Source organism: Glarea lozoyensis, assembly GCF_000409485.1.
Source record: "Glarea lozoyensis ATCC 20868 chromosome Unknown GLAREA8, whole genome shotgun sequence".
In the NCBI taxonomy this organism is placed as follows: Eukaryota; Fungi; Ascomycota; class Leotiomycetes; order Helotiales; family Helotiaceae; genus Glarea; species Glarea lozoyensis.
Window position 1 is genome coordinate 471,028 of NW_007361003.1, and position 26,725 is coordinate 497,752.

General features: G+C 45.1%; 9 protein-coding genes across 9 annotated transcripts; 6 read left to right on the top strand and 3 right to left on the bottom strand.

Moving 5' to 3' along the window:
• Positions 1 to 2,430: 2,430 nt before the first annotated feature.
• Positions 2,431 to 3,576, top strand: GLAREA_11541 (PLP-dependent transferase; the record flags this gene model as incomplete). The annotated part of the gene is made up of 1 exon (XM_008089684.1): positions 2,431 to 3,576. The coding sequence occupies one exon, from the start codon at positions 2,431 to 2,433 to the stop codon at positions 3,574 to 3,576; it is 1,146 nt and encodes a 381-aa protein (XP_008087875.1).
• Positions 3,577 to 7,243: 3,667 nt separating this feature from the next.
• GLAREA_11542 (MFS general substrate transporter) lies at positions 7,244 to 9,108 on the top strand (the record flags this gene model as incomplete). Its single annotated transcript, XM_008089685.1, has 4 exons — positions 7,244 to 7,640; positions 7,694 to 8,535; positions 8,589 to 8,793; positions 8,843 to 9,108. 4 exons carry the CDS (start codon positions 7,244 to 7,246, stop codon positions 9,106 to 9,108), a joined length of 1,710 nt encoding a protein of 569 aa, XP_008087876.1.
• A 579-nt stretch (positions 9,109 to 9,687) lies between these two features.
• GLAREA_11543 (Bacterial luciferase-like protein) lies at positions 9,688 to 11,438 on the bottom strand (the record flags this gene model as incomplete). Its single annotated transcript, XM_008089686.1, has 5 exons — positions 9,688 to 10,022; positions 10,072 to 10,763; positions 10,818 to 10,993; positions 11,049 to 11,310; positions 11,359 to 11,438. 5 exons carry the CDS (start codon positions 11,436 to 11,438, stop codon positions 9,688 to 9,690), a joined length of 1,545 nt encoding a protein of 514 aa, XP_008087877.1.
• A 1,045-nt stretch (positions 11,439 to 12,483) lies between these two features.
• GLAREA_11544 (Zn2/Cys6 DNA-binding protein) lies at positions 12,484 to 14,995 on the top strand (the record flags this gene model as incomplete). Its single annotated transcript, XM_008089687.1, has 7 exons — positions 12,484 to 12,624; positions 12,683 to 13,327; positions 13,374 to 13,531; positions 13,600 to 13,789; positions 13,838 to 14,164; positions 14,245 to 14,431; positions 14,499 to 14,995. The coding sequence occupies 7 exons, from the start codon at positions 12,484 to 12,486 to the stop codon at positions 14,993 to 14,995; spliced, it is 2,145 nt and encodes a 714-aa protein (XP_008087878.1).
• Positions 14,996 to 15,338: 343 nt separating this feature from the next.
• On the top strand, positions 15,339 to 15,545 carry GLAREA_11545 (uncharacterized protein; the record flags this gene model as incomplete). The annotated part of the gene is made up of 1 exon (XM_008089688.1): positions 15,339 to 15,545. One exon carries the CDS (start codon positions 15,339 to 15,341, stop codon positions 15,543 to 15,545), a length of 207 nt encoding a protein of 68 aa, XP_008087879.1.
• Positions 15,546 to 15,836: 291 nt separating this feature from the next.
• Positions 15,837 to 17,810, top strand: GLAREA_11546 (uncharacterized protein; the record flags this gene model as incomplete). Its single annotated transcript, XM_008089689.1, has 7 exons — positions 15,837 to 16,148; positions 16,195 to 16,275; positions 16,327 to 16,351; positions 16,402 to 16,474; positions 16,527 to 17,242; positions 17,298 to 17,471; positions 17,527 to 17,810. 7 exons carry the CDS (start codon positions 15,837 to 15,839, stop codon positions 17,808 to 17,810), a joined length of 1,665 nt encoding a protein of 554 aa, XP_008087880.1.
• An 855-nt stretch (positions 17,811 to 18,665) lies between these two features.
• Positions 18,666 to 20,371, bottom strand: GLAREA_11547 (Bacterial luciferase-like protein; the record flags this gene model as incomplete). Its single annotated transcript, XM_008089690.1, has 6 exons — positions 18,666 to 18,913; positions 18,961 to 19,652; positions 19,699 to 19,876; positions 19,928 to 20,033; positions 20,082 to 20,235; positions 20,286 to 20,371. The coding sequence occupies 6 exons, from the start codon at positions 20,369 to 20,371 to the stop codon at positions 18,666 to 18,668; spliced, it is 1,464 nt and encodes a 487-aa protein (XP_008087881.1).
• A 257-nt stretch (positions 20,372 to 20,628) lies between these two features.
• On the top strand, positions 20,629 to 20,997 carry GLAREA_11548 (uncharacterized protein; the record flags this gene model as incomplete). Its single annotated transcript, XM_008089691.1, has 1 exon — positions 20,629 to 20,997. The coding sequence occupies one exon, from the start codon at positions 20,629 to 20,631 to the stop codon at positions 20,995 to 20,997; it is 369 nt and encodes a 122-aa protein (XP_008087882.1).
• A 696-nt stretch (positions 20,998 to 21,693) lies between these two features.
• Positions 21,694 to 22,458, bottom strand: GLAREA_11549 (uncharacterized protein; the record flags this gene model as incomplete). The annotated part of the gene is made up of 1 exon (XM_008089692.1): positions 21,694 to 22,458. The coding sequence occupies one exon, from the start codon at positions 22,456 to 22,458 to the stop codon at positions 21,694 to 21,696; it is 765 nt and encodes a 254-aa protein (XP_008087883.1).
• Positions 22,459 to 26,725: the final 4,267 nt, after the last annotated feature.

The window sequence follows — 26,725 nt, forward strand, 5'->3', positions numbered from 1 at the left end:
AGCGGTCCGGTGATCACTACGCGAAAGCATTTGCCAACAACCATTGCGGAACCCGGTAGCCGCAACCGTTAAGAATTTTAATGGCAAGGCTGGCTGTGTTACATGGGGTTGGGCTACGAAGATTGCCTTTTTGCACCAAGATTTTTACAGTAAACCTAATACGACTAGCTTTATTCGGGCAATGATTGCACAGGTGTCCAGGAAAGATTTGGGATTGGGAGTGGCTGATTTAGTTCTTGCACTGATTAGTCTGAAAATTGCTGTGGGTTTCAATCAATGTGGGTATGGTATGGATGCTGAGAACCTCAGGAACCTTCCCTTGGTTTTTTACTGTATTCCCGTTTTCCTAGAGGCTTCGTGGGATAAATTGTATGTTGGTTATAGAGTCCAAATCCAATAAGATAATGCTGATACGCTATTTGGTCTTGGTCCCAGGTGTTGTCGATATGATTTGCACAGGTGCCTTTGTAGTGAATGTGAAGTCTCTCAAAGATTGTGTGGCCTTCAATATCACAGTTACGAGAAAATTCACCCCCTCCTTGGGATATGACATAGAGCGTGACCTAGAGTAGGGCACTTGTGACCAGCGGCAAGCAACGATGCAAGTAAACAAGGTTCTATTGCCTCATACAGATGATTGGGACGACGGAGAGACGTACAATGAAAATGACCCAAATGTGCGAAGAGGATAAGAGTGAAGTTGCTGTGTCGTTGACATATTGCTACGCCAATGGTACAGCATAATCTTGAAAAGATACCGGGCTTGATGGAAATGAGAGAACCGGATAACATGATAGTCAGGCTCGCGGAGGGTAGAATAATGGTCAGCCGCCTGCCCACTAATCCTGGACTAAGCCGACTTCGATTAGAGCTTTAAAATTCTCATTTATTTGAAGTAATTGACGGAGTATGTAACAATGTTCCAAGTTAATCCACCCAACATACGATATTTCGTCAACTTGATCGAATAAATACCATGCTCCGACTGCCATTAATTTTGTCCACCGCGGGGGAGGCTCGCTCAGCCGGAGGAGTTCGAACCTCGTCTGGCTTGACTCAGTAATACCAGCAGTTTTATGGCAGGTAGTAAAGAGTATTGATGGTAGGTCATCCAACATGAGTTACATAACAATTGTCTACTCTTTGACCAAGTAATAGGCAAGTATCAAAAGGGGAAGGCGTAAACAAATGATTTGCAGAAGACTCATCAGTCCCTGGCATCCGAAGAGAAAAGGGAGTGTTGAATTAAAGTTTCCGGGCCAACTTCCGGTGGATCCTGTGAGCAGACTAGCTTCTTTCGGAATAGGTACACTAGAGTGCCCACCCGTTTATCGAGACCGACGAAGCCTTGAAAATCTCAAAACTTCAACCTCGGGAGCTTTCCTCAAAGCTGCACACCTTATATGTGTTTTGACAAGAATGTCAACTAGCATTGCGACATCATAGTATCACATTTGTTTATGATGACAGCCGCATCCGCAGGGACCACTTGCTCTACAAGCAGCACTTCTGTAGCCAGATTACCGAACAAAAACACCACCAATTAGAGTCCGGTGTCTTGGACGAAGAATGCAGGGTTGGATGAAATAGAATGTGTTATTTTAACGTACTGGAAATATCTAGTATAAACATGTTAATTTAAGATTTAATCTTTAATATATACTAAAGTCACATAAAAAGCAAAAAACTATATATTGTTTAGAACTATAAAAACCCTAAAGGATAAGAAACTTTTCTTTTTACCTTGTTTATTATAAAAATAAGGTTTGTTATAAAAATAAGGTTTATTATAAAAATAAGGTTTATTCCAGCTGTTAACTATAAAAATGTCTTTTATCTGCTTTTTTTTATTTATCCGGGGCGATGGTTTAATTTGGTAAAATAACAATCTTGCACATTGTCTATCTAGGTTCGAATCCTGGTCGCTCCAGCTTCTGTTTATTTTTAGGTTTTTTTAGTATGCGGAAAATAGGTTGAGTGTAGATGTTTCTTGATATTGAAACGTAAGATCCGGCTAGAAGCAGCAAAAGCATATTGTGCGCCTAACTCACGATTCGAGGGCGCGGAGCTTTCCCTTCGGAGATCGAGCGACAGCTCTAAACATCGCCAGCCTTCACACTCCGCTGTTAGCGCTATCAATTACCTTCACCGCTACAGTCAGACGATAATAGACAAGATCATGCTTTGATGAGACATGACTTCGGGCTGCTGCTTGCCGTAGGGAACCAAAGAGTGGAGTAAGGCAGTTTTCTTCTTCCTCGCTTCTCCAACCACGCATATCAACTGTGGTAGATTGCTCCACCACAATGGCCAAAGTCAAGTCCATCAAGTTCCGATTTCTTCATAAATTCAATTATTCCTTCAAAGTAAATTGATTGTTTACCTTGCTTGAGGCTCCAAATACACCAGCGATAATACATTGTCAATATTATGCAGAAAAAAATCCCTTTCAATCGGCCAACTTTCATTGGAGGAGAAGTCGACAATGTTATCGATGCCACAAAACGTGGTAGCCTGGGTGGAAATGGTCATTACACTAAGAAATGTCAACAATGGATCACCCAGCACATGGGCGGTGGACGAACCTTCCTTACTACTTCCTGTACCTCAGCTCTAGAGATGGCAGCCATACTTATGGACATCAAATACGGTGACGAGGTTATTGTGCCAAGCTACACCTACGTTTCAACGATCAACGCTTTCCTCCTTCGGGGTGCAACTCTTGTTTATGTTGATGTTGATCCTGGAACCATGAATATCGATCACAAACTCATTGCGGCAGCAATTACTCAAAAGACCAGAGCAATTGTGGTTGTTCATTATGCGGGGGTAGCTTGCGAAATGGACAGCATTACGACTCTAGCTCGTGATTCTGGCGTGTACATTGTGGAGGATGCCGCGCAAGCCCTGACATCCAAGTATCACTCGCGCAGTCTGGGTTCAATTGGAGACATTGGTTGTTTTAGTTTCCACGAAACTAAAAACTTCACATCCGGAGGTCAGGGTGGTGCAATATCAATCAATAACGAAGAGCTTCTGGCAAGGGCCGAGGTGGTCTATGACAACGGAACCAACCGAATGCAATTTCTTCGAGGCCTGGTCGATTACTACCATTGGGAAGATATAGGCTCTAACTTCTTTATGTCTGAGGTTCAGGCAGCGTACCTATGGGCACAGCTCGACAAATCCTCAATCATCCAAGAACAGCGGTCAAAGCTCTGGCGCCGATACAGAAAGTCCCTTCGACCCTTGGCAGAACAGCGTGCCATTACTCTACCTCTCATTCCGGATGACTGCGAGCATAACGCGCATATATTCTTCTTCAAATGTCTATCTGCGGAACAAAGAAACGCATTCATCGCTCACATGGATCTAGGGGGAGTAGTTGTGTGTGCTCACTTTGTACCACTCCATTCACGTCCGATTGGCCTCATGTCTGGACGCTTTGTTGGCCAAGATAGGTTCACAACAGCGGATAGCCAGTGCCTAGTGAGGTTGCCGTTGCATTACAGCATGAGTGTTGAAGAACAGAACGTGGTGATAGAAAAGTGTTGGACTTTCTTCAAAAAAAGATAAGGAGTGTCGGTGTCAACAGTGGGATATCATGGCCTGTAGGTTACACAGTCTGAAATTTGCTCACTGTCTTGGGGATTGTTATACAGGAATCTGCCGGAACTTCAACACAGATAGATTTAGAATCAGTTAATAGTGATACGATTGGTCCTTTTCATTCAGCATTTCTTCGTAGTGTTAAATACATCTCAGCCAGCATCTACCTAATTTGGTGCGCGAATCACATGCGAGCCGACATACTGACAGATCTCAATAACCCGAATGTGTGAGTTTCAGAAGAAGGGTTCAAGTGGCGTAGTTACACAACCGTCCGCGGCTTCCTGCATATGTAAAATTCGACGACTTGAAAGAATTGCGATCAACAGGTTAGCTCGCCGAATCAGCTTTCAGTTACTGCAGGTCCCCAAGAAAGTCCGAATCGGCTTTTCAAATTAAATCAACTAAATGCAGGTACACCCGCATGAATCTTCCAACGGGATGTTTGAATCATTGAGAAGGTATTGCGGCAAAGATATCAACAGCCTACTTGCATAAATTCCTTCGAAGATGATGAATCATTGCGAATTTTCTCATATTCATGACAGATCTTTTCAGAAAGATCCTTTGAGGCTCCTTGAGCCAATCGAGTCTGATTCTCCTCACACTCATCATGTCAGATCTTTTGACCTCAAGAAAACCTTCGATGAAGAATCCAATCGAGCTCTCGGATACAGATCGGGTGACATTAGCTATCACAGATGAAGAGTTTATTCCATGTACGTGGCAAAATCTGCGCAGAACGATTAGCAAGGGGTGCTGTGGTCGCTGATTTCCACTGCTGACCCAGCTGTTGTGTAGAGATCAACGATTTCTCAACTCTTCCACGAAAGTCATCAGTTCTACGACAGTACCTTGTTTGGGCACAATCGGTCATCGAGAACTATGGGTCAATTGCTACCTTTGTTCGAGAGGAACGACTTCGCTGGATAGCCGCAGGATGTCTTTTGCGTGGGAATTGTGCCAAGTCAATGGAGAAATCACCATTTGCAGACCATGAAAACTACAAATTCTCTACAACGACTGGTCATACGGACTTACAGATGATATCCAACACCTAGTCGTATGGATGGGAATTCGTTTGGCAACAGATGATACGACAGGCGAACTGACAGATGAGTCGAGGGCCTCGGTGCAGAGCTTTGTGGATAGAACCTTTTTGAAGCGCATGAACAAGAAAGAGCCTGAGAGCTGCCTTGAGGATCGCGTGCTATGGTTCAAGAACGAGCCAAAATTGCAAAGTGTGAGCGCCTTGGAACACTTCCACATTATCGTGCGAGGAGCTTCGAAAGAAACGCTTGATTCTTGGACAAATGGAGACGTGCCTATGTAGCAAAAGGCGGAGTTGATGTTGGACTATCTGCCACATCGGACTATAATTGATCCGCTTTGCCATTCACGTTGAAAGGTTCGTGTGAAAATATCCACCAGTGTGTTGCAAGTCAGACAGGACACCTCATTATAGTAGTAGACTAGCAATTTCCTCACACGTTATATTTGTTCAATACTTTTGAATGAATTTGCGATAGTTCTTTTTTTTTGTGAAAGCTGAATACCATCATCCCAAAAGGGGTGTTAGGAAGTCAATTTCTGAGTTCGTTGTATTTTTTCCCCCAGATAATGTCCCTCAGTTTTGCATTGCAACAGCGATCGGCTGCGATCCACCGATTTTCCTATCCTACACGCAAACTCAGCAGTCAATATCTCCTTTCGACACGCCTGAATGAATTCTGATCGATTTTCCCCTTTCACCTTCGCATCCATCCCCCAGAGAGTTTCATGAATCTGTCTTCCTCCGGCTCGGCTAGCAATTTTTCCTCTGAAATTATCTTGTCGGCTCTCAATAAATGAGGTTGCTTGTGGTGATTCGAAAAGCCCTCATCGGGTACCCATCTATTCACCATTAGAACAAAATCCGAAATGTATTCAACTTCAAGCAGAATAACTAGAGATCTCTTACGTTTCAATAAGTGTGAATGCAATAGCCTTTTCAGGTGTCTTGAATTCCCATATCTGATAGGATAGACATCCCGGTTCTCTACTTTTCACCTCACTAGCCAAAGTATTAAGCACCTCTTGAAGCTGAACACATGATTAGACCAGATTACGAAGGGGAACAAAGACCAACATCGTACACGCTGTACACATTCAGGCTTAGGACCTAGCGTCCCGAGCAGATTGACATGGTGTAACTCAGCCATCTTAACTTGCAACCACCGTTGTGCCCTCGATCACAACGGTTTGTACCTTTTTGCCTTATGTGTCGTGTAATGAAGAGCCTGATTGACAGTTGCGGATAGCTAATGCTGTGTCTTGCCACGCAAAGTAACCACGCTCGATGTGAAAGTGAATAGGAACCCGAGGTGGCGTGGCAAAGTGCAATTGCGTGTTTATGAGGAAGTCACGATCCTTGTAGATGATGCTGTGATTGGGAATATAGGTGGTACAATCGGAGCATGGTTCGAGTGGTTGTGGAACGGTTGGCGTCCAGGTACGACGCTGAAACTGTCTCGCTTCCGATGGCGGGCGGCAAGAGGCGAATTTTCCACACGCATTTGGGGTTATACTGCATGTTGGATAGTTTGGATTTCTTTTCTAGGAAGTTGTATCCCTGATAAGAGATTCACCGCTTCTTAGGCGATTCTGAAACTCGTCTGAATGTGTTCATTCATCAAGTTCTAATATTTTTCGATCCGTAGACTAAGTAGGTCGAATAGAGTTTAGAAAGTCTTATTTACTCAAGATAATTGACGGAATATGTCAATTGCTCCAACTTAATTCACTAAATGTACGATATTTCGTCAACTGAATTGAAGAAATATCGTGTTTCGACTGCCACTTTTGTCCACCACGAGCCATTGAAAAGGTCAGACCCACTTTTGCCGACCCACTTGTGCTTTAGGACGCCTCCCGGCGGACAAAATTAGTGGCAGTCAAAACAAGGTAGTTGCTCAGAGTAATACACGAAATATTGTATAGTTCGTTAATTGCTTTGAATAAATAAGAAGCTTTTCAGCCTGTATCCAAGAATCATTAAGGCAAGAGCACCACCGACGTTAATAGTAGGGTAGCAGAAATATACTGCCACTTATCTTGTCCATCGGGAGGACGCGTCTTCGACACGCTTGGAGTTCAACTTCATCAATGTTCCAAGCTTCCTCTCAGAAACGGACGAAGCTCTTAAACGCGTTGCCTAGATGAGCGCTCTATATCCCATTCCTACCAACATAGAATGAGGAAATGAAAAATCAGTTTTGGTCAAAGCTTCAATTGGGATTGAGCCCCGCAGTTATCGGGAACCCTATCCGACAGGGCTCTTTACAGCGATGTTTTCAATGGACATCCGCCAGGTCAGTCTATGGTCCGCTTCTTTACTAGAACGATCAGTCCGTCATTGAGAAGAGTAGAAGATGGTCGGGGCAGAAGAATCGGCACTCTTCGGCAAGTGGGAATCTCGTCTTATGCTAGCAGCAGATGATCATTCTCTTGACTGTACATTACTTCTTTGAAAAAAATGTGTCCTTCTCTTTTTCTTGGTGCCTGGAAGATATCCGTCATTCGAGTACATGTTTTTAGTTTATCAGATTTTGAATTACTATAACTAGCGACTTTCTTTCTTCGGATTTCAGATAATATGACACTCTGTGGCGATAAGCCACTCGAATCATTCGAAGTAATGTCAAGCGACGATCTAAATCTACGGAGAACTCACACCCAAAATGAGAGTATATTGCCTACCAGTATTACCATTCCAGACTCCTGCGACATCTTCTTCCCCAGTTGTGAGCGGGTTCACACATCCCAAACAAGGACGCCACAGAAGCATGGCAATCTACCCGATTTCGAGAAATGCGTAGAAGTATCCGGTACCCGAGATCTCGAGCCAAGAAGGGGCAGCAGTGGCCCATCAAGTCCAAGAACGTCTGAAACGGCAGTTGATCTTTCGCATCTGGTTGACTGGGATGGCGACGATGATCCGAGCCTTCCTCAGAATTGGAATCGACCAAGAAAATGGGTGGCGATAGCTCTAGGTAATGTCCAAATTCGAATACCTTTTCTTTCACTAATAACTCTCGGCGGTCAGTCTCCGCGTTTACATTCATGTCACCGGTAGCATCGTCAATCCTAGCGCCAAGTTTGAGTCAAATCGGCAACGACCTTCACATTCAGAATGAAAGTGTACAGTCACTTACTCTATCTATTTTTGTCCTGGGGTTTGCGTTTGGCCCAATGATACTTGCACCACTCTCCGAGATTTATGGTCGAGCGCCAGTACTTCAAGCATCAAATCTCCTATTCATTGTCTTCAACCTCGCTTGTGGTTTTGCAAAATCGACGGCACAATTGATCATTTTTCGACTTATCGCAGGTCTAGGCGGCTCGGCCCCATTGGCCCTTGGAAGTGGCGTTCTTGGAGACTTGTTCACCGCCGACGAGAGAGGCCTTGCGGTCAGCATTTACAGCTTCTTTCCAATCCTTGGCCCTGCTATTGGCCCTATTTGTGGTGGATTTATAACTGAATATAGCACATGGCGCTGGGGTTTCTGGGGAACAACCATATTTGGTTTTCCGGTCTTGATTGCCGGAACCTTCTTTCTGGAGGAAACATATCCTCCAGTATTATTAATGAGAAAAAAAGTGCGACTTGCAAAGGAAACGGGGAACGTGTATCTTTTCACGAAATATGAGAAGCAGCATACGAGCCTGGCTGCAGAGATTGGTGATGCGGTTATGAGACCAATGAAACTCATGACAACTCAGATTTTGATTATAGTGCTTGGACTATATAACGCATATCTTTACGGGATCATGTATATTGTGCTTGTTTCTTTTCCAAAATTGTGGCAGAAACAATATGGCGAATCGGTCAGCATTGGAGGCTTGAACTATATCACGCTTGGAATCGGTTATTGCCTTGGTATACAAGTCTGTTGCCCTTCTTTATTTTTTTTTATTCCTGACTAACGGGGATTTCACAGCTATCTTCTTATTTTCAAGATAAACTTTACCGAAAGTTGAAAATCAAAAACAACGGCATAGGTCTTCCAGAGTTCCGCGCTCCTCTCATGATACCAACAGCAATCATGCTTCCCATTGGACTCTTTGTATACGGTTGGACGGCGGAGTACAAAGTCCATTGGATATTTCCAAGTCTTGGAGCGGCGTGCTTCGCTGCTGGGATCAGTACGTACCGTTCTTATATGTTGGGAATCACAACTAACAATCAGCTTAGTGATAGGATTCAACGCCTTGATAACCTACATCGTAGACTCCTATCCAACGTACTCTGCTTCCGCAATTGCTGCCTCGTCTCTCCTTCGCTCCTTGGCTGCATTCGTATTTCCCTTGTTCGCACCAGCTATGTACGAGAAATTGGGGTATGGGTGGGGGAATAGCTTACTTGGATTTGTGGCTTTGGCTATTGGAGGACCTGCACCAATTTGTTTGTGGTTATGGGGTGCGAAATTGAGGGCCAAAAGCAAGTTTGCTACTGAGTAGATATTTTATACTATGGCATAGACTTATTTTGATAGGATGCTGTAAACAAGATGGTGGAAAGTCGAGTTGCATTGAAAGGCGTAAAAGTAGTATTGGTTGACATCATTCGGGAAAAAGGTATTGCATTGGGTCGGGTTCAAAATCCTCATGTCTGCCACAAGAAGAGATATTTATTGTTGGACATTGCAGAGAATTGGTCCTTAAATTCGTGTTATCGTTTGCTCCACGAGTAGTCTCTCGGACATGGAATATATATCTTGCGAACTCCCAGCATTTCATCTAAGAAGTATATACTCGCCGTTCTGACAGATCTTGAAAGATACGATATTCAGCGATTGCTTTTTTCCAATTCCTATCATTGGAAAGAAGCGGGATGCCAATTCCTTGAGTCCGGACGAAAAGCAATCGCGATTTGAGCTCTGAGAGCATTGTTATTTAAGAATGGTTTAGGACACTTGTCAACAAGATGTTTGTAAACTCGCCAATACACCCAAGTGGGCTTCATCAGTAGGATGCACAAGAGAACCGTCGATGCGAAGAAAAGTTGATGAAATGTTCGATTGTATATACAGATTGTTTCTAGGCAGTAACAGATACCTCTTTCGGCGCTTCTACGACGCTCTCAACCACAGGTACGACCTTTTCTGATTGTTTGACCTCCTCCTTCACTTCAGACGCTCTCTTATCAATCGTAATATCGCCATTCGCATCAGCATACTTCTCCTTCAAAACATCATATCTGAAATTCCTGGATGGATGTCCAGCAGGCGTCAGGGGCTCTCCCGGGGTGCTGAGCAGATTTTCTCTGTAGGTTCCGCCTGGGACAGTGTAATCATCCCACATCAATCCTCGCTTTTGAAGGACAGGAACAAGGAGCTCTACAAGATCTTCGTAGGATTCCGGATTTGATACATCTAGCGAGAATTAGTTTTGTCAATTGACAAGTGGTCTTTAAACACTTACAAGCAATGTTGAAGCCATCAACATCCCCATTGTTCACCCAATCCTCCATAACATCGGCAACCATCTCTGGAGTTCCCACTGGCATTGGACCAAAACCGCAAAAAGCCATCTTCTCGCCCATAATTCTGGGTGTAATATTTTGACCCTCGAAGCGCTTCAGCATATTAATCATTGCATGGATTGCATTGTCGGACTTTCCAATTGAGTTCACGTCAAAAGGTTCATCAAGAGGATATTTAGACAGGTCGCAGTTCAAATACTGAGATAGCTTTGCCATGCCACCCCTCCAGTCCGCCGCCGCCTTGTATCGCTCGTATTTGGCTTGTGCTTCCTCAAGCGTCCTACCAAGGATAGGTGTCATTTGAGGGAATATTTTGACGTGCTGGGGATCGCGTCCATTCGCTGCCGCGGCAGCTCGTACTTCTTGAACATATCCAATTGTGTCTGAGGGTTTCCCGCCCCCGACGAAGATTGCTTCTGCATGTGCTGCCGCGAACGCCTTTCCAGCTGGAGAAGCGCCGGCTTGGAAGATCACAGGCGTTCGTTGCGGAGAAGGATGCGCTGGTGCGATTGCTGAGGTTTGGTGGTGGTTACCGATAAAGTTTATCTTGTGAATCTTCGTGGGATCATAAGCCATGTCTTTCGACTTATCGAACACTTTTGAGCCATCCTCCCAGGAGCCCTCCCAGAGTCTGAAAAGATTAGCTCAGTTATGTGGCTCTCAATGCAAAAATAGAACGACTTACGAATAACATAGCTCCAGGTACTCCGCTGCTTTCTCGTAACGCTTGTCATGTGCTGTGACCTTTTCTAGACCGTTCGCCTTCGCCGAGGAAGTAGAATAACTAGTTACGACATTCCAAGCCACTCTTCCTTTAGTAGCATGATCGAGGGTAGAATATGTTCGCGCAAGCACGAAAGGCTGTAGGCTGTCAGCGATAGTTGACTAGAATAGCGAGTGACAACGGGAGGCTAACATTTATGTATGATGTGCTTCCGGTAATCCCAAAGCAGACCGATTTTGTGACTGAAGCCATGGCCGACACAAAGACAATCGGGTCCATTTGAGCGCAATTAGACCCAGCCTTGAATTGTGCATCAAATTGACCGGGGAAAGCATCATCTACACCGTACACGTCTGCAAAGAATATCCCGGTAATCTTTCCCTTCTCTGCCAGTTTTGCAAGCCAGATATAGTACTCCAGACTATCCTTTTTGCTGGTATTATCGTTGTCGATTCTGTTACACTGTTAGCAAACCCCTGGGTCGGATTTGCTTGATACCTACTTCCACATACCGACTCCCATATGAGCGCTGTTACACGTCATATCAAAGAAATTAAGATGGAGCTTCTTTTTGGGAACCATTTTGACTGAGTGAAAATAATGGCAGGGAGAAAATGGAAATGGGTTTGAGAAAAGAGAGGAATGCAAGTGGTTGACAATTGATAAGACGATGAAAGATCCCACAGCTTTATAACCTACCTAAGGCTAGCTATGGGTTTGCGTTAGTCAACGGCCGAGCCGACATATAGGAGTACCTAGGGAATGCCTTCCGTTTCGTAGCACTTCCGAATCAACGAAGATGGCGCCCATGATAGAAGCACCTCAAGAACTGATTTTGAAGACGATTCGCTATTCCTGAATCCGATAGTTGTAATAATATGGGGAGATGTCCGCAGGGCGGGAATCGCTTCCGACAACCTCAAAAGTGTGCAGAAGTGGGATAACAGAATACTTGGCTACCTAGGTAGTGACCACCAGCAATCTTCTGGTTTGTAGAGGTATGTTGACTTTAGTGCTGCGAGAATAACTGAAATTATCGACAAGTTTGTTCAGGCAGCTTTCATGAAACATGGTGGATTTTTGTGAACTTTCAGACGTGTCGTGCCAGCATAGATTGATGAGTACCTAGGTACCTAGTCTTCAGGGGAAGCTATAGAGCTGCGATCCCCCAAAAGCCGAGCCCCTGCCATGTTTGCGTATCCTCGAAGCCACGGGGAGCAGTCTGTCCTATTCAAGCACTGGATCTGGCTCAATAAAGCGCATGTTCTTAGTTGCAACGACCTTACAGACGAATGTAATTTTGTAAAAGCCAAACCTAGTTGTTGTGACGAGGAAGTTAACACTAGGCGTTTTCTTGGCAAACGCGCGAACACGTGACTGAGAAGTCGCGCTCACGCCAGCATGGATCCCACTGGAGATAAGCAACTTCGCGACCTCCCACCCTTCGTACAATGTGCTTATCTCGAGGCTATGCGGATCCGAATTCCAGTGGCTCGTGGGAGCATTTCAGCGGCACTCTCCAATCGAAAAGAAACATGCAGTACAATGTGTCAATCGTATCATTTTACCCGCATTGCAACAACACGCCGAGCTCGAGAACACCCCTAGAAAACCAATAGAGAGCCAAATGGACGAAGTAGACCTCAACACCCCACCGCCAGCTTCAAGCCCAGACGATGATGCAATATCACCGAGCCATACGAGTAAACCTGCCAGAAGATCGAGGGTTTCTTTGGCTTGTCAAAGATGTAAAAGACGTAAACAGAAGGTATGGATGTGTTCCTAAGTCCTGCTAGAAGACCTCCTGTGTCTGACTCCGTTTGCAGTGCAATGGTGACCAGCCATCCTGTGGTCGATGTATCAAGTTGAACTTAGAATGTCACTATGTGATGCCAATCAACCAAAAGCCGGGCCAGGCCAAAATATACATCAAGGCGTTAGAAGACCGGGTAGCTGAATTGGAGATGCTCTTGACGAGAGGGGGAGATACTACTGTATCTCATGACCACTGGAACGATCGTCCAGACGGATCCGACCATACCGAAGAAAGTGACATTCAACCTCTCCTTAACGCAGTCCGTGACCTATCCTTGGATGTGGCAGGTTCATACGTAGGTGGAGCATCAACCATCACTCTTGGAAGAGCCTTGGAATCGGCTTTAGCTGGCAAGACAACTCTCAATTTGCCGCCTGGAAGCTACGATAGAGCATACAATATGGGCAGAGGGTCCCTTACAGTAAGCGATGTGAGCTCTCTGCCTGGTGTGCAAGACGTAAGCGTCAGTCACCTTGACCAGGAGCAGGCAGATGGCATGGTACACGCGTATCTCGGCCATCTGTATACAAACTTTCCTATAATGTATTCATACGATGTTCTAGATCTGCACAAGCGACGTCACGTACTGACGGATGTTTATGAGGAGAGCATTCTACATCTCATATATGGACTCGGAGGACATTTCTTAGAAAAGGTAAGCCGGAATATTCTGCCTTATAGCAGTATTAACAATTAATCAGACAGGGGATACCACAGGCGCATACTCACCAGAAAGACACTACGAAATTGCGCTAGACAATCGTGAAGCCATCTTACGGCTGGGTGATACTCGATCCCTTACCTATCTACTCCTCTTGTCTCAACATTGTCTGAGAATGCCAAAAGACCCTGGTGCTTGGTAAGGCTTTCTGCTGGTTGATACCAATCTCCAAACCTCCCCTTCGCTTTTGTTGACCGTCTGAACAGGACTTTCGTTGGCCTGGCTATGAGAATGTGCGTTGAGTTGGGGCTCCATCGACGCCGTCAATCATCACGTTTGTCCCTGAGGTCAGAGCTGAACAAGCGCATCTTCTGGGCATGTTATTACTGGGATAGAGATATCTCAATTGCCCTAGGTCGTCCACCCTCGATTTCCGATCACGATATTGATGTCGAGGTAAGTTCGTCGCCTTCTTTGATGACGCATAGTTCTAACCGTCTTAAGTTACCGCTGGATGTTGACGAGGCAAATCGTAGTGTGGATGCGTTGCGACTTGCTTCAGAAGCAGACAAGTCAATTCCCGTCCTCCCGGAAACCACCATGACATGTTACATTCATCTTCTTCGACTGAAGAGAATAGATTCGGATATTCAACACTTGATTTACCGAGTCGATACTAAAATATCCTCTCAAGATATCTATAGGATAACTGATGTGTGTCTGGATCGACTTTTGGCCTGGAAAAGCGCCATCCCCCAACAAAGTACTCAGGTAGCTCCAAGTGATCGCCACAATTTCAGGGGCGACGAATACCACAGTTATGACTCCTATGTAGGTTTGATCTACTCTCTACTATTCGCTCCTCGCAGTGTATTCCACTTGCTCATGTTCAGAGGCTAATTGGTGAACAGATGGCTTCATACCACAAAAGCGTTCGGCTTTTGCTTCAGCCCCGTTTATACGAGAAGCAGATCAACCCGCGATATCTCGAAATTTGCGCTGAGTCTTGTAGAGGAGTTTGTGAAACCTACAAACGAATTCATTACCGAATCCCATTAGTCTTTACATCTGTTTCGCTCCAAACGGTATTTCTTGCAGGTATGTTATATTGTTGTTGATAGCGAAGGAGTGGCATTATGAACTCATACTGATCAAGTACTGGCAGGTCTGACACTTGTGTACTGCATGTGGCATGACTTCTCAAGTAGCAATGGCTTCAAAAGTGTCGGTGCACTTACCGACTGTAGCATCATTCTATACGTGATGACTGAAAAATGGCCAGCTGGGAGAAAGTATCGAGATCTGTTCGAGTCTGTAAAACAATCTGTACTCGATGCCATCTCAGAAGAAAAACACATTCCAGGAACCGCTGTGCCATCTTTGAAAGACGAGATGCAGTTGAACACACAAGGTCTACACGTAAATCCTGATACCGAGGGTATCCGCGAAGACTTGGAGCAAATGATCGGTGACATGACTGGCGAGCAAATAACACTATGGGACGATGTTGACATGACCCTAGGGGGGGGTCTTGAGCCAGATTTCACTATACCTATCGAGGGCTCTTTGTCTTCACAGGCTGGTACGCTTTGGGAAGTGCCAGAAAATGGTGGTTGGTTTGATAATCCATACACAGATACAAATCATATCCTTGGTTCGTAGGGTTTTTGTTCACGTCATCAAAGTTGCAAAGAAAAGTTCAATTAAAATCAGTTCATACATCTGGTTTCTGAACAGACTTTCAGGCGTTCTAGATAGCGCCAATATTTGGATCGTCAAAAGGTGGAATCAACGGCCGCACAACGGGGTTACTCGTGATGGGTCTCAAACAAATTGGACATGGATTCAAGCCACCAAAAATGCTTGAGCGCATCTCAGTATCTACCTAGGTATCTTATCTGCTTCGGCCTGACTTGTTGTGTTCAGCGTTCCCCACTATTCATGAATCTTGAGCCCCACTTTCTTATCGGAGATGTATATAAAGTTATCAGCAGCAATACCAGCCATGGAGCAAGAGGGACACCCAAAACACAAGGCTATGCGTCATTGGCTGCCGTGGTCCCAACGACATGGTACGGTTTGTCCCTACCGAAGCCAGGTACATGTCGGAACAGCGATGCCGCTTACTCGTTCTCCAGTATTGGAGTATTGGAATGCTCGATTCATCAGCTTTCAACTCTTGGGACAATGTTGCCACCGGACTATGCCTTAGTCTGTCAGCGTTCGTCGTCGTTTTGAAGCGTTCAAATCTACCCTTGATGGCAAAACAGGTCTAGTCTATATCTCAATCTGATAGCTCTGTGGCTTCGCGGTCTGATAAGCATCTTGGGCGTGTGGGTGTTTCCAAGACGAGTGTGCTGATAACGGATTTTATATAAAGCTTCGGAATTCTGTCTGAGATTTTCTAGAGCTCTGCATTGTCTATACTCCTTGGAAAGATTCGGGACAGTTGTGAAACTGCCAGTTCAAAATCCCTTAAAATAGCCGAGACACACCATCAGACATGTCGAAGTATTTGAAGTGGGCAGAGCTACCAGCGAGAGAAGACATCTATCAAGATCGAGGGACAACAGAATGGGGTAATCACGACTTATACCCAATTGTACCAAAAGAGCGGACATATGGACGAGGTGCCTTCCTGCTATATTGGTTGACTTGTGGTGGCGGTCTGTCTACCTTTGCCATTGGAAGCTCTTACATTGCCGTTGGCCTGAGTGCAGGTCAAGCTATTGGAGCTGTCTTGATTGGAGCATGCCTATCAAGCATGAATGCACTGCTGTGCGGACGTGCTGGGGCCGAGAAAAATTTGGGCTATGTGAGTCGAAAGCTAAGGATCTGAAGCTAAGACTAATCTTTTACAGACAATGATGGCACGAGTCTCTTTTGGACTACGTGGAATGTGGCTCCCTCTTTTCTTCCAAATCATGGGCAATATGGTTTTCGTAAGTCTAGTGGTCTCTAATATCTACTTTTTTGGCTAATCAAATCCATAGTTTGGTCTTCAGGCTGTGTACGGAGGTAAATCAGAAATTCGCTCTCTTCTTCTGGGTAATCTAACCGCTGTACAGGACAAGCAATCGGACTCATGATCAGCGCCATAATCCCAGGTTTCAAAGATCTCAAAAACACACTTCCCGCAAGGTATACATTCTAGCCAGGTGATATATATTGAGAAATACTAACAATCGCACAGTTCGGGAACAACCACGCATGATATCATTGGGTTCTTTCTCTATATCATCACTTATCTACCGATAGTGATATTTATCCAACCACACCGTCTCGAGAAATTCATGTGGCCAGCGCTAGTAGGAACCATTGCGTGTGTTTTCGGTATCATGGCATGGGCAGTACACACAAACGGCGGCTCAGCAGGCGATCTTGTATCCCCAGCTATTCCACTCTCTACCGCCAATCGAGCTTTCAGATTTGTCCAATGTATCTCTAGTATCTGCGGCACTTATGGCGGAGCAGCCGACCGATTTTCCGACTGGACTCGATTCTCGAAGAACAAGAACTCCTACATTGTTGGCTCTGCGACTGCTATGCCAGTTGTCATCACTTTATGTGCTCTCTTGGGTACATTGACTGCCAGTGCGACAAAAGCACATTACGGAAAGGCTATGTGGCAACCGCTCACTATTCTGTCTTTCATTCAGACTGAACATTACACTGCTGGTGCTCGAGCTGCGACCTTCTTTGCTGGCTTGGCAATTTATGCTCATCAAATCTTCGTCAACGTTACGCAAAATAACGTTGGTGCTGGAATGGATCTTGCTGGGATCTTTCCTCGATATGTCTCAATGAAGAGAGGTGCTCTGTTCTTGCTCGTCATTGGTGTGCTATGTCAACCATGGAGATACTTGACGCAAGCGACTATTTTCTTATCTGTCGTGTCGAGTTTTGCTGGTATGTCATCTGTCGCAACTCCTTATAGATGAAGAAGACTAACACATTGATACAGTTTTCGCATCTGTGACGACCATAATTCTGATTCTTGACTACTGGTTCATCCGCAAGCAGATGTGGAAGGTTCCTGATCTTTTCAAAGGTGGACCAGAATATATATACTGGTACTACCACGGCGTCAACCTCAGATCCTGCTGCGTCTTTGTAATTACAGTCATTCCATCATTCCGTAAGATTACCCCCTGAAACGCGTTCTCTACGGTAATCCACTAACATAGACACAGCCGGACTCGTAATGTCTCTCATGGGCCACACAACAGGCGCAGCTGTCAAAATATACCAAATCACCTACATCTTCGGATTCGTCCTAGGCGGTATCCTCTACTTCACTGTCAATAAGATCTGGCCTCCACCAGGCGTTGGTATTGCGGAGCCTTTTGATGAAGCTGCAATTGTGGGCGTTGCGCCAAGCTTTGATGGAAGTGATGATATTGGGCTGGGACACAAGGACGCCATGAACGTCGATGACAAGGAGATTGCACAGAATCAAAGAGATTCAAGAGTGTGAGTATGCGGGTGTGCAGTGTCAGGCGAGCTTAGAGATATTAGAATTCTATGAATATTAGACAGAAGGTTTTGACGATAATCCGTTATAGTTTCTAGAGGCTTTCATCAGTTGGAGTGCTAGAATTCAAATTCATGATTACCTGGCCCGATTCGTGCTTCCGATGGCCTGCATGCACTCTTTATGGTCTTGTATTCGGAAGAGCAAATTATTTAATCAGTGCTCATACTAACGAAACCCAGTTAAACTGTGGAGCACGTAATTTGAATCCCTAAATTGAAGCCGGCGCTGCTTCCCAGTGTAGAAAGCACGTTATCTTTGCTGGGTCGACGCCATAATCACGTTCTCGCTCCATTCCGGATCTAGTTAAAGTACTTGAATACGATGAACGCGACTAATGAATCTGATACGTCGCTAAATTAGGAGCTGTGTGATGAGCTTTTGAAACTTAAGACATCAACAAGGGCATTGCAAGCCCGACGGGAGATCTCTTATCTGTGATAGTTTTAGAAAGCTACCATCCAACAATGCTTCCTCGATTGATACACCTAATCCTTTTGGCAGAGGTGATATTTTACGTATACTTAGACGGATTGAGCAAATATGGCGCTTTGCGAAGAATACTGTTATTCCACCAACAAAAGTGGTGGTATCCCATGAGACTTACAACACACTGGTGATCCAATTAAGAATAACGTCACATTATACAAATAAAAATTGTCATATCAAAACAAGTAATTGGCGATGGATAATGTACCAGTTCTAACGGGGATAATATGGTAATAATTCGATTGTTCTAGCACAGAAATACGGTATACCCACCTAGATAATGGACGTTCTACACGTTCCACGTGATACTCATGTGCCACTATTCTCACCCTGGTGACCATTTGTTAGTGGCTCTTCCATCTGTGACTTCTTTGCATTCAACTCTATCTTCCGTCCAGGATGTGATTCAGGCAAGAATGGTTGTCCTGGAGCAGCTTGCAAGTTCTCTCTCGCTGTTCCCCCAGGGGCCGCATAGTCAGTCCAATATATGCCTCTTTTCTGCAGCTCAGGGATGAGCAGTTCTACGATATCCTCGAAGCTACCAGGACTGGTCACGTCTTTGAACTGTTAGCTAGTGTCAAGTATTTTTGGAGGTAGGACTCACAATTGAGATTGAAACCGTCAATGTCGCCTTCTCTCCACCATTTCTCGAAGAAATCAGCCACCGTTTCAGCTGTTCCGACTGGTCGTGGACCTGAGCCTCCAAGTGCAAACATCTCAGCCACGACCCTTGGAGTGAACACCTTTTCGGTTCCAATCAGCTTGATATTATCAATAACACCTTGAATGGAGTTATCATGATGCTTCCCAGCAAAATCAAACTCCTCATCAACCTCATAAGCACTTAAGTCCACGTTTGTAAAGCCGCAGAACCGGGCGAGTCCTCCATTGATACTAAGTCGGGCTTTGGCAGTTGCAAGCTTGGCTTCTGCTTCTTCCTGGGTGCGCCCTAGAATTGGCATGATTCCTAAAAAGAACTTGATCGAAGACGGATCACGGCCTTCAGCGGCAGCTTTCGCACGTACAGCTGTAGTGTACTTCTTTGTGGACTCAATTGTTGGATTGGCACAGAATATTGCTTCGGCATGTTTCCCGCCGAATTCGATGCCAGATTTCGAGGACCCAGCCTGGAACAAAACAGGCGTCCTCTGTGGCGATGGGTGGGTCTGGTGAAAAGCGTGCATTTTGTGGTATTTACCGTCGTACTCGACTTTGTGAATTTTGCTAGGGTCGTATGCCATTTCTGGCTCTTCTTGCCAAACCTGGGCACCATCTTCCCACGACTTCTCCCACAATCTTCGAAATTAGCATCTTTCCGGGGACTCAATAAATTTTGACTTACTGGTATACAATATCCATATACTCTTCTGCTGCGAGGTATCTTTCGTCGTGCGGCATCACTTGATCTTGGCCCATCGCTTGGGCGGCCGAATTACTATGACTTGTCACAATATTCCAACCAACACGCCCATTTGTAAGATGGTCGAGCGAAGAATATGTGCGTGCGAGTATATATGGTGCTATTAGAATGATCAGGTTTGCTGACTGTCTAGGCCTATTGAGTTACTAACGGATATATGATGTGCTTGCAGTTATTCCGAATGAGACAGAATTTGTTACAGCTGCCATAGCCGAAATAGTCATCAAAGGATCAAGTTTTCCAATATGAGAACCTCCCTAATCCTCTAGTCAGATATCTTACTTTATCAGTAATTCTCAACAAACCCTATAGGAAGCGTCAGCTGAACCGCCATAGATATTGTGTCCAGCATAACTATCAGCGATAAAGATAGAAGTGATTTTCCCTTTCTCCGCGAGTTTCGCCAGCCAGAGCCAATAATTCAAGCGATCCTTCTTCCTGCCAATATCTTCAGGGTCTCTACATTCTCGTTAACCAGCGTCTCTTCAACCATAAAAGTACCGACTTACTTCCATTGTCCAATCGCAGTGTGGCTTCCTGTGCAGGCGGCGTCAAAGAAATTCAACTGCATCATCTTTTTGGGAGGAGTCGCCATTTTGCCAAAGTTTGCTACTGGTAGACAACAATCAGTTGCAGGAGAAAGTCATTTACAAACCTCCGCGCATCCCAGGCACTTGCCCTCTATAAATTTGAATTACCGCCACTTTTGCGGTTCCAAAACGATACAGGTACTAAGCGGCATGGTAGCTCCGCTGCGGTACTTTCAACCGACGACGGCAACCATTTCGTGAAAGAACACTGCAAACACTGTTTCGGTCAGAACATATGCATATGTATGATCCATCAAACGCAATGGAACACTGGGTCCATTCAGAATGGGGAAATGGTTATCAGTTATCTTCGCGACGTCGGGGGGTTCGTCGCCAAGGTTTGTGTTCCTTGGAGCGAGGTTCCGAAGCTTTCGAGCTCGAGGTAATGATCATGTCGATTTTGCAACAAGATTCGAATTATTCAGACTCGAGCTCAGAATTATCATTCCACAAAGGAGGTTCGGATCGGAATATCGTCAGTACGGAGCAGCTTCCCAACAACAGTGAAGCAAAGTGTGTCGGAAAGGATATCACCAGAATTGACGCGTTGCTGCCATCGCATGCCACCAAGAAGCGACCTCAATCAAGCAAGAGTCGCTTGTTTGATGTTGATCTTAGAAGAGACGCGTAAAAATACGGTGTATCTTTACTCTTGAACATGTTGTGATAAATAGGTGGGATAGTATTGTACCAACGACGGGAAGAAAAGTATTCGATTGAAAACATCGTGTCGGTCGCGTATGGTGTTTCCGGCCCGGTGTGGATGCATTCGGCTCCGAACACGCCGACATCCCGAAATGCTCATGAGAATCAATTCATGAATATGAGCTGCTACAGTTATTAACTAATTGAACAAGTATACTAACTTGCTGAGGGAGAGCGTTGTCCTTGTAGAAGGATATAGGCTGCAGAAGTAAGCGATGTTGCGGAGGACAAAATTGATGTCAGTTACTAACCCACTAATATTTAGACTAAATAAGTCGACTTCGAACAGAGTTTATAAGTCTTATTTACTCAAAATAGTTGACTGGATATGTCATACTGTTCCAAGTTTATCCACTACATTACGATATTTCGTCGACTTAATCGAAGAAATATCGTCTTTCGGCTACCACTTATTTTGTCCACCGCGAGGCGATAACATGTTGTCTTCGAAAAGCAAACTCAGAAATATGGGTTAGAAAATTTCATATTGTCTAGTCATATGAGAGATTGCGTGTAACAATTGACACCAAGATCAGCTTTAGAAATCCAAAATCGAGGAACACATCTAACTGAGCGACACCCAGATGATCATGACCTCGCTCACAACTTCGTTCTGACTTCCCTATGGCTTAACCTCAAAACGCGGTGGCTCTTTTGGACCCTCATGATCCACTCCCCTCTCCCAAACCAGTTTTCCTTCGTCCTCATCCGGCTTCTTCGCATCATATCTCACGATCCTCCTCACCCGTCCCCCTTTCCTGAGTATACCAGGCAGCTCATATAGATACCAATAAGCAAGCTTGGGAGCCGGATAAGGTTTCAAGGGATGCGCATTTTTCGGGAGCAAAACATGGATCGTCCCTTGCGCCATTAAGCCGAAGTAGTACGACAACATGGCATCCGCTTTCCAAAGATTATCATCGTCGACTTCATCCAGAACGTGGTTCTTGAAGGACTTGCTGAAGAGATCATGAAAGCTAACGGGCTTACCACCTTCCATGTCTACATTCGCCTCTTGAAATGCACGGATTTTGTCGCTGCCGCCTTGACCTGAGTAGAAAGCCCAGTTCTTGCTGTCCCCCCAAATGCCTTCCAGGTTGTAGGCCTTGATGTACTTATCAACGTCGTCGAGAGTTAAATCTCTGTTCTTGCTTCCCTCTTCAGGTATTAAGTTTTCGTCGAATTCTTCGCTTTCGTCCATATCATCGTCGGAGTCTATTTCGCCTGCTTCACCTTCCTCCACTTCTTCCGCCTCCTCTTGATCAGCGTTTCCTTCTCCAGCTCCCTCTTCTTTGGAATTGTCTCCTCGCCTAGCCTCATCTTCCGTCATCTCATCGTCCGGGTTGACCTCTTCTTCAACTTCGTCTTCTTGTTGATTTCGAGACATTTTGTCGATGAGCTGGCACACTTTTGGAGATACAGATGCTTTTAACGATTGAAAATTTTGGGATTTACTGATAAGTCAGCAAATTTACAGACGCCATTCAAGTTACGAAAACCTAACCTACGAATTATGGCTGTACCAAATACAGACCTACTTTTAAATGAGAAACGTGTTTCGAGATAAGACGAGTCTTTTTGATCCAGTTTGATATAGTAAGAAGTTGTGGAGAGTTGAAATTCAACACAGTAGAAACAAGAATTTCAACCTCTTTATATTCATTTTTTAATTCCCTGAGTACAACAATGCGGCGTTAGTCTTACACATTCGCAGTTAACAGGATCTATGCATACCAATGCTCGGGTGTGACAGTCTATGCTTCTAAGCCATAACCTTAGCTGAAAAGGAATCGAACCATTACAGCTACTTCCTATTAAATGCAAATATTAGAGCTCATCCATTCACTTGACCAATGAGTATATTTGAAATCAATCGCTGCAGATTAAAGTTGCCAAGAACATCTGACATTACAAGATGACCCATACCGGTAACCTACATCTAGATTTTGTGATCCAACTCGATGAGTTTGCGCAAAGATGAATAAGGAATGACGGATAGTACTAAGCCAAATATGCTGATATTTGCCACTCTCAAGCAAGTTAATAGCCGAAGACTTACTATTAACCGTGCGAGATAGCCGCAATGTTTGTTACTTTTGATATAAAAAGTAAATTTGCAAAGACAGCTTGCACGCCACGAAAATTGAAACATGTCAGCTCTTAACGAGCAATCCTCTGCGATAATTGGCGGCTCTTAAATCCGTGGTCTTTCGTGGCTAAGATTGACGATGTTCGCTTATCTGACAACGCTCATTTTCAGGTACTTCACGAGCGATTGTTCCATATAGCGACCTGATCTTTAACCACTTACTCGGCACAACCTCGACGTCTCCTATACAAAAAGCAGTTGTTCTCCTGCATATCTTCAAGACAAGTGTTGTCAAGCCCTTGGTCAAGAATCTGATATCTGACACCTCCCGCGATCTGTGGAACCTCTTTTGTTTTTGCTTTTTCCGCGAAGCCAATGACGGAGCTTGTACAACCCTGGGTTGGAGAAATACAATTGGCACAATTGGTGTGGTGGGTATGACAAGTGAACAGCCACCGGAGAGCTGAGAATCGATAACAATGCTGTACAGATGTGCATATTTTAGATACTTCGTTACATGAACTCACTTTGTTTCTTTCTCCGCAGTGGACGGCTCTCCTCATAGCACAGCTAAGGGAAAGAGGCTTAGAGAGCGATGTCAAATATGACCATGCTGCAGGCTGTTGCCGGGAAAATATCAATTGTCATTGGAGTATCCCAATTATGTTGACGGGACGAAGAACCCCGAACTTCTGAATGAATAAGCAATACAAGGAACTGTCATTTGAAATACGTTGAAACAAAACACGCTTTCTTCCCAAAAATTATGTGTCGTTGCCGGATACCACCGTCTGTAGGCTTCGATGGGTAAACTGGCGAGGCACACCGGTGATATTGAGGGTGGTCAGCAAAGCCTCAAAGTTTAATCAATTGATGTAGCCTTGCAGTCGGTTCGCCGTGAAGGGCAGGTCGACTAGGTAGATACAGTATGCAACAGCAGTTTTGGTAAGGTAGATTTGGTGCCAGATTTGGAGTAGCATCTAGATCCCAGCCAGATATCAAAGGTTGTTTCTTCATTTCTTCTTTGTATCGCTTTCTCTAGCGTACTATTCGGAGTGCTCATTGAGAGTCCGTTTGAAAAAGGATGATTGACGGCAGTAGCCTACGAGGCAAACGGTTCGCAATGAATTAGGAAAGTGTATCCGAGAATATCAACGGCTTCGTACTCTTCATATGGAAAATGACTTCGAAGACGCCTCATTAAGGCAGAACGCACGACTTAAGGAGGGCGACGTCGACAATACATGCAACCAGGATTTTTATAATTGACACCAATTACTTCCTGCTCCAGCCGATTGAGACAATGTTCCTCTTTTACTCCAGCCGTTAGGGCTAACTTGCTTTTGCGGCATCACTCTCCGTTCGGCCCGGCTAAGCCACATCGTTCGACCGAAGAGGTTTCGGTGAGTGGTAGCTGATGAGTCAATTGATATGGTTGTTCATGCGTTATGGTCATTGCCATGAGCTTCGAATTGGATACCGGCCTTCTCGACTACCATTAGTTAGACACTTATAAGTAACGAGTGCAGGTAAGTACAAGGCTTTACTTCGCCTTAACTTTTGTATCGGTCTGAACAGCCAGAGTTGAGATTCAGTATCGGCATGTGACGGGAGTTAATGCGTGAAAGCCTAGAGGTAAGACATTTACAATTTATCTGTCGGGCTCATTACTGGTCTCAGGTAAGAGATAGCGGGACAATTGCTCTATGCGAGCAGAGATGATTCTCCGGAGAATGCCACCCAACTGCCCTAAGGTACTGGATCCAGGCGTATTTAGAATTAAGAGAACAATGGTGCCCAAAACAGCCTCAAATGTGCTTGCTGCCCAACCTGTTGCCTGTCGCTGCTATTTACTGACAATGACTTGTTCCTCTTGCAAATCCCTGAATCATCAAAACATATCTGAGTGCAGGCGAGCACTTCCCAGATACGCAACGACGCATATCGAACTTTTGCACGACATACTTCGAAGTAGCTGCGAGAGAGTACAACTTCGTTGCGACAGAATTGGAAGTTGCAGCGAAGATCAAGAGAAGCAAACCGGCAGCTAACCCCGCGTTGTCCATTGAGGTAATAACCCGGTCTCCACGTTATATTCAAAGCACAACTAATGCGCAACAGTTTCCTTGCTTAGCTTTAGGTGCTACAACACTTCACAGAACCCGTCCAAGACGGCACATGGAGTAATTCCCGGCCGAGAACCCCAACAAATTCGGCATCCACCACGAAGACGGCCCGGAGGCGCAAGAACTATGTCTCAACCCGGCAGAAATAATGCCAGCGCTCCAAGAAATGTACGCTTAGCTCACCCAAGCTCAAGGCCTAGAGCCGGGGACGAGGACATCCTCAATACCGCCACTATTCGGGAGCTCTTCTCAGATCTTACAAGAGGCTTAAGTGACGCTGCCGTGAAGGATAAGGTGACGAAATGTGAGATCTGGCGAGAGGCGAGCTACCAACAAGACAATACCAATCAACAGAACGCGCCACGCGCGGGAAATCGACAGTAGCAAGTACAACCATGGCCTCAGCAGCAGAGTAAGAGGCCAAGAAGCAAACAGAATTCTGCTCTCGTTGAGAATGACGCCGGCCAGATTTTCTAAGCAAAGTGTCGAGACAGCTCTAAGATATATGTCACTCGACAAACGATGACTGATGGTGGTTCGAAATACGATAACCACGAATGACAGTCCGTAAGAGGTGGATTGGCCAATTGTGAAGACAGACTGTTAAAGTCTGGCAACGCGATCGAGGTCTCCGATATCCCTGGCGACGGAGTATACGCTCGTTGAGACTCTCTTTGAAGGATAATGGAGCCGGTGGATAGGTGCAATTGTATTGGTATCTCTGTCGTTTCAATTAATAATAATTTCACCTGCTAGAAAGGCAATTCTCCACAGCTTACCTGAACCATCTCTCTCTGTTGCCGTTGCCGTTTCCGAAGTATATTGTCGCACAACATGTGCCGAATGTAATCTTTCCCACGTTATACCTTCCATACTTCGTACCGTTAGATGTACACCACTGGGGTAACATCGCTTTCGTCCCGGACGCGGGATAACGTGGGATTGTTGCGTGTATCTGGCACAAAAGTAACAGTAATTCGCATATACGCCCAATCGCTCCAGTCGTATTCGAGTTCGTTGGGCAGTAAAGATGACGCAGGAAGCTGTCGTGAAAGTGCCGTGTCTCGTGAAAAATCTGCCAGCGAGTACACAGCTTAGATTTCACCGCTTCAACTTGGGGTTGTACCTCCGAGTCACAAGGAGGATTGATGCTGTACTCAGTCGTCGCCAAGAATTATTTTGCATCCGGGCCAATAGCTTATATCAAATGTTATCAAACTCGAGTGGGACCGCACCCGACGTAGCGGGTCGAGTACCATTAAGGTCTCCCTATTTCGATTTATCATTCGAAAGCGGTTCTAATTAGTAGATCGTAATGCATGATAGATCTTGCAGTCAAGTCTCCCGCCTCCGCGCACGTTGTTCGAAACTCCTTGTAACTCTAAAGCCTACCGGCTGCTAACCGGAAGAAATTTGTTATTGATTCGTGGAAGATGGTA